Genomic DNA, 12,206 nt, shown 5'->3' with positions numbered 1-12,206 from the left:
CTAGTAGACTGAAAGCAAATCTCGGCATAAAATATATCAACATGCACTATTCCCTCATCGTGCGGATCGGTGTATATAGAATTTGAGCCTTTTGAGATTGTAGGAGGCTGGGAGTGACCAATTCTGCACCCGCACTCCTGCAACCAAGGGTGAGCTAGTCTTTGAGCTCAAATCACCTCATTGGTTTCCCCATATTTAATGACCCCTGCCTGCTCCCCCAATCTCCCATCCACACATCCCGCCATGCCCCGCAGTATTTCTTCTCTGGCGCAAGCGCAAGCAAGCTTCCAAGCTCCTTCCAAATTGTCCACTTCGACGTCAAAGGCAATTGCCGAGCTATCTGGGCAATCCAACATACAACACCATTCGACCTCAGCTTAACCGAATCGTGCTACTGGCTCCATTACCATGTCTTCCGAATCCAAACCGGTCAAGGACCCCGCCGAGGCAGCGACCGACCCTGCCCCCGCAACAGCCCACGAATCCGAATATGAAGACGTGGACGACGACCAGCCCGAAGATGCCAACGCCACCGCCGGCTCGAGCTCGACCGCCTCCAAGAAGAAGAAGAAGAAGTCGAAGCGCCAAAAGATCAAGGATGCCGTGGGCGTCGGCAGCAGCAGCAGCAGCTCTGCCCAGTCCGACGCGACCAAGGCCCTCGGAGGCTTGACCTCCGAGCAGCTTACCGACCTCCTCAAGATGAACCCGGCGCTGGCGCACGAGCTCGGCAACGCCCTCAACACGACCGGCAAGGACGAGGCGGCCACCATCGACCAGCTCAAGAAGCTGAGCCTGCAGGAGATCATGACGGGCCTGGCGGCCAGCGGCAAGAACGTCAAGGACATGGCCAGCTACAAGTTCTGGCAGACGCAGCCCGTGCCAAAGTTTGGCGAGGACGAGCGCGCCGCGGCTCAGCTGCCCGACGGTCCCTTTGTGGTCCAGACCGTGGACGACGTCCCCAAGGATGCGCCAAAGATGATTGAGGGCTTTGAGTGGTGCACGCCCAACCTCGAGGATCCGAAAGAGATCACCGAGGTTTACGAGCTGCTCAATGGTCACTATGTGGAAGATGACGAGGCCATGTTTAGGTTCAAATACTCGGTTTCGGTGCTGAAGTGGTGAGTTTTGTCGATACCGAGCTAGGAGGGACCAGAGGCGGCACGATTAGGTCCAGGATCTTGCTAACTGTCGTAATTTGAAGGGCAATGATGTCCCCAGGCTGGAAGAAGCATTGGTGGGTCGGTGTGCGCGCTACACAGTCCCGAAAGCTGGTGGCCTTCATCTCGGGTATCCCAATGAAGCTTCGCGTCAGGGAAAATGTCCTCGACAGCGCCGAGGTCAACTTTATCTGCGTCCACAAGAGGCTTCGTTCCAAGAGGATGGCACCGGTGCTCATCAGGGAGGTCACGCGACGTGTCAACTTGGAGGGCATCTGGCAGGCCATTTACACGGCCGGTGTTGTTCTGCCCAAGCCTGTCAGCACATGTCGCTACTTCCACCGCGCACTCGACTGGCAAAAGCTCTACGAGATCGGCTTCAGCCCGCTGCCTGCCAACAGCAAGCCAAGCTACCAAGTTATGAAGTACAAGCTCCCCGAAAAGACATTGGTCAAGGGCCTGCGAGAGATGAAGGAGAAGGACATCCCTGCCGTGTCGAAGCTGCTGCACCAATACATGAAGCGCTACGACCTTGCGCCAGTGTATGACGACACCGAGATGAAGCATTGGTTCCTTGACACGTCCGAAGCCGGCGACGAGAGGGTCGTCTACTCTTATGTTGTCGAGGTATGTTGTGTTCATGTTGCTTACAGTACAGGCCGATGAAAACAGAACAGCCGCTAAAGTTATTCTTTTCGCCCATAGGACGATGACAAGAAGATCACCGACTTCTTCTCCTTCTACTTACTTTCGTCCTCGGTCTTGAACAATCCAAAGCACAGTGTGCTACGTGCTGCCTACATCTGGCAGTACGCTAGCGACGTTGCGTTCCGGGAGCCCTTCGACAAGGCGGCGCTGAAGAAGCGTCTGAATGAGCTGATCAAGGACATGCTCATTCTTGCAAAGAGCCACAAATTCGACGTGATGAACGGACTTTCCAGCCTGGACAACGGATTCTTCTTGGAGGAACAGAAGTTTGGCCCTGGAGATGGACAGGTCAGTTCTTGGCTGCTACCGACAAGAGTTGTATTTGGACGCCGCCTAACCTTGCATTATGTGTTTAGCTTTTCTACTACCTTTTTAACTACCGAACAGCACCTATCGCAGGTGGCATTGATGCCAGGAACGACTTGACTGGAAACGGCAGCGGCATTGGCCTGAACATGTATGTTTAACCACGGATCCTCGACGCACAGTGACAGAGCTAACCCTGATGATTACAGGTTATGATCGGATTAGATCAGACAGATCAGCAATCATGCATACTGCAACAGGCTGAGGAGGAAAAGGTGTGAGCGAACACAGCTGTCTCGCGTGCATGGGTGGATAATGGAGCGATTCTAAGCTGTGTTGGGGTTAGCTCTTTGCAACGCATTTGGGACACTTTGTTGACTGGCAAAGCTACCGTAGTATGATTTGCTTACAAAGCGCGAGAGCATGGTGGATCGGAATCATGGGATCCGTCATGCCGCCACTATGACAAGGTATATATCCTGGCAAAATGGCGTGTTGGTGTTTTTATTCGCACTTGGAACAATTTAGGACTTTATAGGGAACGCTTGCCTTGAAGGAACCCGGAACCACGTAGCTATACCCACATATTCAAACACCGATGATAGCTTTTTTTTTCTTTTTCAGTCCTTTTATTTGAAGGCAAAATGGAGGTGTTGCGGAAAAGATCATTCATGCGATCTGAGCCACCACGTTGTAGAATAATGTGTTGCAGGGCGGACCGAGATTTTAACAAACGTAGCGTGTTTCTCGACTGACTTGGTTAGTTGGAGAACCTGGGGCTCTTTGCTATTAAGTGGCATCATTAGAGTAAGAATTAGGCAAGGCCAAGCCAAGCATGATGCGTCGTGAACGGCACAAACCATTTACTTGGCGTTTAGAAACTATTAACTACCAAATTTGGTGGCCCTTCCGGTCTTCTTTTTGCCCCCTCTTTTCCTCTAGCTAATACATTTTGCTCGAGGTTGAATATTTTGCTTAGCTCTCGCTCGCTGTACCTATGCCAAGATTGCCCACGATCAGATTGCGCACGGCAGACTTTTTGTTGCAAGTTAGGGTAGCTTTTGCGGGGAGGGGGGCATTCTTTAAACCACCTTGCCTGCCGAATCCAGCGGGGTCTAGAGACGCCCATTGGACGCGCGGGCGCCCCCCTTGCTCAAACGGGGCTCTTTTTTGTTCCACATCTGGCACAACCCGACAACGATCGGCAACTACCCGATCGTGCCAAGGCTCCAACGGGAAGAGAAACAAACAAAATAAATCAGCCTTGAAGAATAAAAGTTCCGACTCTCCGAGACCCTATCTCTTGCAACCAAAAAACTACATCTCCGAAAAAAAACAAAAATCAAAAAACAAAGGATTCCACCGTCTAATCTACAAGCAACATATGCCTAGACGTGTTCGGTCGCCAGAAGTCGGTTTCGCTAAGCCAATTCCCCATCTGATAGTATTTTTTTTTTCTTCTTTTCTCTCTTTCTGTCTGCTTGCATTGGTTCCCGTGGTTTGCTGCGCGTTGTGATGTTAGTATTCGCCACGCCGACATTACGTTACGTACGTGCGTCTGCATGAGCCTGACCTCTTCTTCCTCTTTTGATGTTACATCTGTTACAATCATTTGCACGGTCCCCAAATACGGTAGGTTTTACGTGCAAGGGGTGGGAAATCTATTTATTGACCATCCTTGGTTCCGGATCTTTTTTTTTTTTTTTTTTTTTTTTTTTGCATTTTGTCAGATAGATAGATCAAGTCAAGCTTGGAGCAGCAAAGCATGGTGGCGTCACCTCGGTCAGTTGGCGAATTTGACTGAGTGAAGACAGACCTTGGGTGTCTCGAGTATGTCTGAGGAAACCACGTCGAGGCAAAGATGCACTCTTTGTTGATTTTTAAGCAAGATGTGGGCATTTCTTTTACTCATAGGAGATAAACAATTTTCCGCCATAATATAAGCTGCGTCAGAAGTAGGAAGGGATGCCCGCTGATGGCGGGGTTGTAGACACGACACTAAAAAATGCCGGGATATATTGAAGAAAAAAACTGCCCGGTTCTGTGTTATCTCACGAACCATGCGGGTAATCAACAAGAAAAGCTCCTAGGTGGTAGCCGTTTTGGGTAATGACAATGCTAGCCAACCGCTGGCGACTCGGCAGGGATTTTACACCTTTTGTCGCACCATCCCTCACCCCGCATCAGATGGAAGGAGAGTGCGAGCCTCAGATTCTGTCCGTTTCATTCCATCCTTGTTTCCCAGGCCTTCCCGGGGAAAGTTTCAGCAACTCAGCTCTGGTCTGGTAGGTAGCAGAGTTGCATCAGCCGGTCTGATGTTTTTTGTGCCAATTTTTTTCTTGTCTGTCTGGCTAGGTAGGAGTCCTTTTTTCCACTGTAAGCATTGTGCTTCTTCCGGACTTGCCGCTTTTGTAAGTGGTAATGACAGTTGAGCAGGTCACGCCTAATCCTTCCATGCAGCACCGAAGCTAGGTATGCTTTGCATGATGGGATTTTCCTACGTCACAGTAGGTCCATGGTTTTTAAGTTTTCTTTTTTGCAGCACTTGCTCATAAGATCAACGAGCAACCATTGTCCTTGCTTTCCCTTTTGATGCCCAGGGCCATGACGAAGAAAAAAAAGGCTTTGTGATGCCGAAACGACTAAATCACTATGGCGAGTTTTTGTCTCAAAGTTTCCAACGGCTTCCAACCCGCCCTGCCGCTTGATGCGAAAGCGCCAGCTCAACTTGTGTCCAACTCAAGACCCCTTGGACAGAGTTTTGATGGGACGACTCGAGAAGTTAATTTTTCGCCCAGCTGCAAGGAAATGACAGAAAAGCTGGTAACAGCGTATGCCCGACGTTTAGCTAAGGGACGACATGAGCCGGTACACCCGCTCGCAGGAAGAACCAGGTTTGGGGATAGACTGTTGATTGGGCGGATAGAGCCGTCTCCGGGGTTTTCTTTTGTTGCTTGCCACAGCTTTTTTGCCTGTTTTCAGCTTTTTTTTTGGGACCCGCCCCAAAACTTTGGGGCACTGTTTTGCTAGATTAAATTCAAGGGGTTCTTACTTTCGTCGTTTGTTTTTTCTTTTCTCTTTGTCGAATCACACAGTATTGGATAGGCGGCTTCCTGTCGATCCTTTGCAGGCAATTTGGATCGACGGACCCCGTGGCCCGACGTACTGGACCCTGCCAACCTCCAACTTCCCACTGACAACCAACTCACATGAACCCTATCCTTAAACTGATTTGCCATAAAGGTGTGGCAGCAATGCCACATTAAGGTGCTTAACATGCAACGATCTCATGTATCCAGTGTGGGGATGGATGAAAGTGTGGGTGAGAAACTGGGAGCCGAAAAAAAAGAGAGAGAAAGGGAAAACATGTCAACATAGACCACACCCCTTACGCATGCAAAATGGATGCTGTTATTTTTTTGGCTGTTCTTTGTTGCGGCCCACACAATCCCAAAGCCTGGCCATAAAGAAGAGATGAATCAATCCGGTCTCTCTTTTGATCAGTCTTAATAAAGGACATCTACTTTCCCACACCAGGCAAGCTGCCTTCTCCAACAGTTTTCCTATCTGCTTCCTGCTTTTTCCATGTTCCTGCAGTGCGGTGAACAGATGGACACGCATTCCTGGAGTTTCCTCAACGCAACCAAGACAGAGAGAAGCCAGCAGCGCAAACACACGTGATCCCAACGACGACACCCTCCTTTGACAGTGACGACTTACTTGTATACACCAAGCTTTTGTTTCTTTTTCTTTTCTTTTTTGCTTACATATAGACACATATACACACATATCAACACAAGACACGACAACATAATCCAAGCATGGCACAAGAAGCGCCAAAGATCACCGACATAGGTGTGCCCCTGGAGCAGGTCTCGGACGTCCGCGAGGTGGGACCAGAGGCGGAGGCCATCACGCAGGTCAGGATGGTACGGGCCAACTCGGAGGCGTCGAGCCTGTCGGACATGGAGAAGAAGTCGAGCTCGACGGTAGAGGTCAAGCACCAGGAGAGCACGAGGTCGAGCACAGACGTCGAGGACAATGGCAGGGAAAAGGTCTCGGCCAACATGGAGGTGGTCGCCCTCAAGGCGCTGCGTAAGCACTTGTCCATTCACCCCCTTTTGGAGGACATGAGGCTTGGGTCTGCACTGGGGGATGGCTTTTAGGCTGTCTTTTATTCTTCTTTTTTTTTTGAAGTGGATGGTATACCGATGGTGGATGGTGCTTGGACAGGCCGGCGTCCCTTTGACAGGGGCAGGCTGCACTTTGCTGGCATTGGGTTGATCGAGTGCTATACTAACAAAAAGGCAGACACCGATGATGATCCTACACAAAATCCATGGACATTTCGAGCGTTTTTCCTGGGCCTGGCTCTCGCCGCGTTTGGTTCAAGTCTTGCCACCAGTAAGATCTGACCTGCCACGCAGTCGACTCCCGAGAGTCTCTTTTCCCCACCAGCATTCAGAACTAACTCGCGAGACTCATCGTCGCGCACACAGTCTTTCACTTTAGGCCACAGTCAATAGGCATCAGCATCACCTTCCTGACGGTGATATCCTACGTTTTTGGCAACGCCATGGCGCGGTACATACCGTCCAAGGGGCCCATTGGACGCTTCCTGAACCCGCACGGCTTCAACTCCAAGGAGCACATGGGCATAATCATCATGGCCAGCTCCGCGTCCTCGACGGCGCACGCCACCGACGTCCTGGCCGCCCAGAAGCTCTTTTACAACATCGTGCCGCACCCGGCCGTCGCCATCATGCTCCTCTTCTCGTCGCAGCTGCTGGGTTACGGGCTGGCCGGGTACCTGCGGGAGAGCCTCGTCTACCCGACCGCCATGATCTGGCCCAGCCAGCTCCCCCTGGCTTCGTTGATCGAGACGCTGCATCGGAACCGGACCGAGATGGCGTCGAGGTGGAAGTTTTTTTGGATCATTTTTTGGTCGATTGCCGTTTATGAGTTTTTCCCGCAGTACATGTGAGTATTTGTTTGCTGCCTCTCTGCATTGGTTGTGTGAATGTGTGAAGAAGGGGAGTTCTGGACAGTTCTTGATGTTAATTGTCGCGTCGTTCCAGTACTCCGGTTCTCACTGGTGTCAGCGTATTTTGCCTGGCCCAGCAGAAAAACCACATGTTTACCAACATCTTTGGGTAAGTTGAGCATTTCTTGAAATCTCTTCAACCACAAGTTCGCCTGATTTTCTGACGTACCCGACTCTCCAAAACAGTGGAGCGGCTGGCAACGAAGGTCTTGGAGTTGGTGCGCTTTCGTTCGACCTCCAGTACATTGGCGTTTCTGCCTTTTTCCTGCCCCTCAAGATGATCACAAACGCCTTTATTGGCTACGTTTTGTGCATCGTTTTATTCGTCATTTTGTTTTACAAGAACGTGTGGAGCGCTATGCAGGTAAGCAAGCTCGTTTGGGACCAATAATTTGACCTGCACTGTGGGATGCTAACACCGGGTTTCACCAATTCAGTTTCCTTTTCTCAGCCAACAGCTCTTTGCTGCAGAGTCCAACTCTACACACTACAGAATTTATAACCAGTCTGCAATTCTGAATGACAGGTTAGAGCTCGACGAGGAAGCCTTGAAGCAGCATGGTCTACCTTTTTTTGCTGCAACCCATGCGTCGGCCCTCCTGACAACCGTATGTTATTCCCCGCCTATACTCGCGTCGATGATTTGGCCCCTGTCCATTCGCCAACGAAACTAAACAAACCCATAATCACAGAACCTCGCAACCGGCGCCACCATCCTGCACATCATCCTGTACCACCCCCAGATCGTCAAATCCGCCATGGGCTGGGGGACCCACAGCTGGCGCCGCTACCTCAAATACCTCAAGAACCCGAAGCAGATCTTCAAGTACGAGGAAAAGACCTTTTCGCCGACCGAGGACCCGGCGAACCTGGACCCGCACCACCGCACCATGCTGCAGAACTACAAGGAGGTGCCCAACTGGTGGTACGGCATCTGCCTGGGCCTCTCGGTCATCGCCGCCGGTGCTTGCATCTACCTGGCCGAGTCCACCCTGCCCTGGTACCTCTTCTTCCTCGCCATCGTCATCGCGTACCTGTACGTCGTCTTTTTCGGCGCCCTGTCTGGCCTGCTCGGCTTTCACGTGCCCATCGGTTCGGCGATACAGCTTCTAGGTAAAGTCTCTTTTGTTTGTTGCACTGGTTCTTGTCTTTATTTGTTTTCTTCTTCTTGGCAATACAACCTTTGGGCTGCTCATTTTACTAACAGAGTTTCTGTTGGACCTGAAAAGGTGGTTGGCTCAACCCGGGGAAGCCCTTGAGCCTGATGTTCTTTTCCTTGTTTGCCTTTACGACGAGCGGCCAAGCCCTTTATTTGGTTAGTCATTTGAAGTTGGGCCAGTACGGAAAGCTAGCTCCGAGGTGCACGTTCACTTTCCAAATACTTGGCACTGTTGTTGGCTGCATCTTGAACTTTGGTAAGTCATCACACCACTTTGTACATCTCCGGAGACTCCAAAGGTCACTGTGATGTTGCGGGTTGCTAACCACTTGAGTGTCTTGCAGCTTTGATGAGCTCAATCACAACGGAGCAAAGAGACATCCTACTCTCAATCCAGGGTGTATGTTTTTCATCCCTTTTCTTTCCTTGGTTGCTTACAAACACCGATTGAACAATTGTTGACTTATAAATTCCCATATTAGACCAACATCTGGAGCGGAACACACGTGCAATCCTTCAACTCGAATGCCATCTCTTTTGGTGCTCTGTCAAAATTCATGTTTGTTGGTGGGACCTACGCCAGCGTCGTCTACGCTCTCCCGCTTGGCTTCCTGATACCTTTGCCATTGTGGCTGGCCGGCAAGGCCTGGCCCAAATATGCCAAGTCGCTGTCCTACATTGTGACGCCGGTCATTTGCGCACATCTAGGTGAGTCTTGCAAAGTCGATTGTTGAAGCGTCGATGCTGCTTTTGGTGCTTTGATGGTTTACTAACGATATGCTTTGTTTTTGTTCGTAGGCTTCTTGTCTGGAGGTATCAACTCGTAAGTCACAAAATCCCTTGGTCTGGTTTGTCAAGCGCACAGGCATTTCTAACTAAAGTCCGTTCCCAGGAGCGTTTTTATGCACTTTATTCTGGCCTTTACGGTTCAGTTTTACGTGCGCAAGAAGTACCCTGCATGGTTCCTCAAGTCAGTTTTTTCCTCCAGTGTCCGAGAATAAAAACAGGGAATTGTCTGTCATACTAACGGCGTCGCAACAGATACAACTACCTACTCGCTGCTGCACTTTCCGGCGGCCTGGAGCTTACCATTTTCTTCCTCACTTTTATCTTTAACGGCGCCGTGATGAAGGTATGTAAAAATCTTCAAGTCAGTCCCAACTTGGTCCGAAATCCCGAAAGCTAACGTAATGTGCTCTCTTTTTTTCCCACTCTTGCAGCAAATCCCGATGCCCAATTATGCCCTGAACCCCAAGGGCAATTTAGACTACTGCATGAGAGATCCGGCGTTGGCCGGGGCCAGGGGCGGGCAATAATGGCAGTGAAAGGGCCCGTAGCCGTGGCTTGACGTGTTTTGCTCTTTTTTTTTCCTGTGTTTGTCTCCTAAAAAAAGTATATATAGCAAGCGAAATGCCAACTGAACTTTTTTGAGTTATCCAATCTCAGCTCCATTGTACGAGTTCATGGTGATAACGGTTGGCAAGTTTACCTCAAGTTTGCACGCCTTTTTAGTTTTGTAGAACAAGGTGCTCTGTGCTTGGATGCCTGTCGCCTGTCAAGGGATTCTTGCCCATTTAAGCCTGGTTCCGTATGTTACGGAAACTCTTCCGCAATCCTGTCAATATGGGAATTATTGCTGTGCCAGGGGTTTACTTATACGTAAACCCCCCCCCCCCCCCCGGGTGACGGGTGACATGGCCGCATTTACGGGCTTATTGCGCAGATCAATTCCCCTGTAAGCATGTTGGATCCTGGCGCTGATGGGTCGTCAGCATGCAGACCATTAGGGGGTGTGTCCTACTCCAAAATAAATGCGATACTCCGTTTAAGAGCGATTCGATAGCATCGGCGTGAATACTGTGCGCCTCTAGGGTTGGAGAACAGGGTCGTGGCTGCCAAAGGTAGCAATACGATAAGATTTGTGAGTCCTCCCGAGACACGCAACAGATGAACCGAGAAAGCTAGAAACAGCAGAAACAGAAGGATTATATAAAAGTCGTGAAGCAAAAAAGGCCAACATCAGCCAAGGTATAATTAACAACAATAGCGCTAAAACAAAAGCGCAAAATCCGGGTTCAACTCCATATCCAGTAAAATAAAAAAAAAGAAACAAAAAAAAATCCCCAAGAATCCCGTCAAAACAGAATGAGGATGTTCAAAGAAAGCCCTCCCAAATTTTGATCTATTTGGGCATAACCATACCCGGGTTCTGCTGGTAGCCCTGCTGCACGAGATGGCCATCCTTGCCCGGCTCTCCTAGGCGCTTGCGGGCCTCGTTGTCGTGCTGGATGACGGCGCAGCAGCTGCACCAGCACGACACGCAGCAGTCTCCCAGCCCGGAGCCGGCGATGCCGAACCTCTTGCGCAGCTCCATGCGCTTGATGGTGATGTAGATGAAGCCAAAGCCCAGGAAGGTGATGCCGGTCATGATGAGGCAGTCGGGGTTGACGCAGCCGTAGTCGCGCAGGGACGGGTCCTCGAGTCGCGCCGTCGTCTTGCCCATCAGGATGCAGGGGCAGCACAAGCTCAGGCAGCACGAGTCGCAGGGGCTGCAGTTCATGAGGCTGGAGGGGTGGGTTGGGAGTTTGTGTTAGTTGGGAGAAGTTTGAGTCGAGTTGGGCCAAGAGGTGGAAAAAAGTGTTATTGCTCAAATGGGGGGCGGAAAAGAAGAACTCACCTGCTCTCCCATTCGCCTTCTTGTGGCGGAGGGGCTTGGTGCATGTGCATGACCGGCTGGGGCAGGTAGCCGTGCTGTTGGCTCATGATGATGGAATTGTTTGTGTGATGGAAGGAATGCTGCAGAAAAAAAGTGGCTGTAGGTGAAGAAAAGTTGACGAGTTGCGTAGAACTGTCGAACAATGGTATGAGATGGGTATGTTTAAAAATTTAAAAAGAATGACTCTTGTGACACCAGGAGATCAAGTCAAGCGGTGGTAAAGAAACGAAGAAAAAAAAAAAAGAGACAAAGAAACTTATTCAAGGACAAAGAGTCGAGGAAAGCCACATCTGATATAGACAAGGCAAGATGTACAGTCAAGTAACTGCAGTGTCCAAAACAAGTCAGCCTAACCAACAAAAGTAAACAAGGGCCTAGTCTAGTTTCATCACCACCAACAAGTGAATGTGAGATGATGGTGAGCAAACAGATGCGGGCATTTCTAGCCTGCGCGGCGCAGTCCTTGTTCTTGATTTATGTACTCTTTTTTTTTTTTTTTTTTTTTTCTCATGTCAGCTCTCACGGCAGATGCTCTTTTTTTTTCTCTCTCGTCCCCTGCCCTGGTTGCTTGATCGTCTAAACGTTGTTGCTATCAATGTAACCACCCTTGTCGTTCGCATCACAAAAAAAGCTACCGCATTGATGCTGGTGTTACCTCTGGGTGGATAATTCTTGGCCGGTTTTTGGGTCCGTACTCTTTGACAAAAACCCCGTCGTCTTTTCCCTGTGGGTTGCGGTGGATCAAGGGTCCAGGCTCGGCTTGCACATGCCGGGAGATTCGGGGGGCTTAACCGTTGGCCAAGGTATTGAAACAGACAACACAAGAGTGCACGATGAAGGGGGGCTAAATGTGATGGTTCCATGATTAGCGAACCCAAGGGACAGGTATGGGGGTAAGGGTGATTGTGTTGTTGCAAATGTAATTTGCAAGGCAAGGCAAGGCAAGGCAAGTCGGGCGGGCAGGCAGGCAGGCGGGCAGGCAGGCGGCAGGCCGGCTGAACCAAGTGCGCCATCAATATCTTCAAAAAAGATCATCGTCTCACTCATCAGCTGCGGATTCTAAATTGGATTGATTGGTGCAAGGGTGAGCTTAAACATGAGGTCGTATTTGCGTGG

General features: G+C 50.2%; 3 protein-coding genes across 3 annotated transcripts; 2 read left to right on the top strand and 1 right to left on the bottom strand.

The window, feature by feature from the left end:
* The first annotated feature begins 244 nt into the window (after nucleotides 1-244).
* On the top strand, nucleotides 245-2,849 carry MGG_07229 (glycylpeptide N-tetradecanoyltransferase). The gene is made up of 5 exons (XM_003715399.1): nucleotides 245-1,118; nucleotides 1,202-1,784; nucleotides 1,863-2,153; nucleotides 2,222-2,322; nucleotides 2,381-2,849. The coding sequence occupies exons 1-5, from the start codon at nucleotides 409-411 to the stop codon at nucleotides 2,385-2,387; spliced, it is 1,692 nt and encodes a 563-aa protein (XP_003715447.1). The 5' UTR covers nucleotides 245-408; the 3' UTR covers nucleotides 2,388-2,849.
* Nucleotides 2,850-5,992: 3,143 nt separating this feature from the next.
* MGG_07228 (uncharacterized protein) lies at nucleotides 5,993-9,690 on the top strand (the record flags this gene model as incomplete). The annotated part of the gene is made up of 14 exons (XM_003715398.1): nucleotides 5,993-6,266; nucleotides 6,483-6,575; nucleotides 6,671-7,151; nucleotides 7,250-7,324; nucleotides 7,402-7,579; nucleotides 7,653-7,823; nucleotides 7,908-8,328; nucleotides 8,445-8,630; nucleotides 8,719-8,774; nucleotides 8,857-9,082; nucleotides 9,173-9,197; nucleotides 9,267-9,344; nucleotides 9,416-9,506; nucleotides 9,595-9,690. 14 exons carry the CDS (start codon nucleotides 5,993-5,995, stop codon nucleotides 9,688-9,690), a joined length of 2,451 nt encoding a protein of 816 aa, XP_003715446.1.
* A 559-nt stretch (nucleotides 9,691-10,249) lies between these two features.
* On the bottom strand, nucleotides 10,250-11,944 carry MGG_07227 (uncharacterized protein). Its single transcript, XM_003715397.1, has 2 exons — nucleotides 11,052-11,944; nucleotides 10,250-10,938 (listed from the first exon to the last, which is right to left on the bottom strand). The coding sequence occupies exons 1-2, from the start codon at nucleotides 11,135-11,137 to the stop codon at nucleotides 10,557-10,559; spliced, it is 468 nt and encodes a 155-aa protein (XP_003715445.1). The 5' UTR covers nucleotides 11,138-11,944; the 3' UTR covers nucleotides 10,250-10,556.
* Between the last annotated feature and the right edge of the window lie 262 nt (nucleotides 11,945-12,206).

Source organism: Pyricularia oryzae, chromosome 2 (assembly GCF_000002495.2).
Source record: "Pyricularia oryzae 70-15 chromosome 2, whole genome shotgun sequence".
Lineage (NCBI taxonomy): Eukaryota > Fungi > Ascomycota > Sordariomycetes > Magnaporthales > Pyriculariaceae > Pyricularia > Pyricularia oryzae.
The sequence above is the reverse complement of the archived record's forward strand: the minus strand, read 5'-3'. Positions and strand labels throughout refer to the sequence as shown.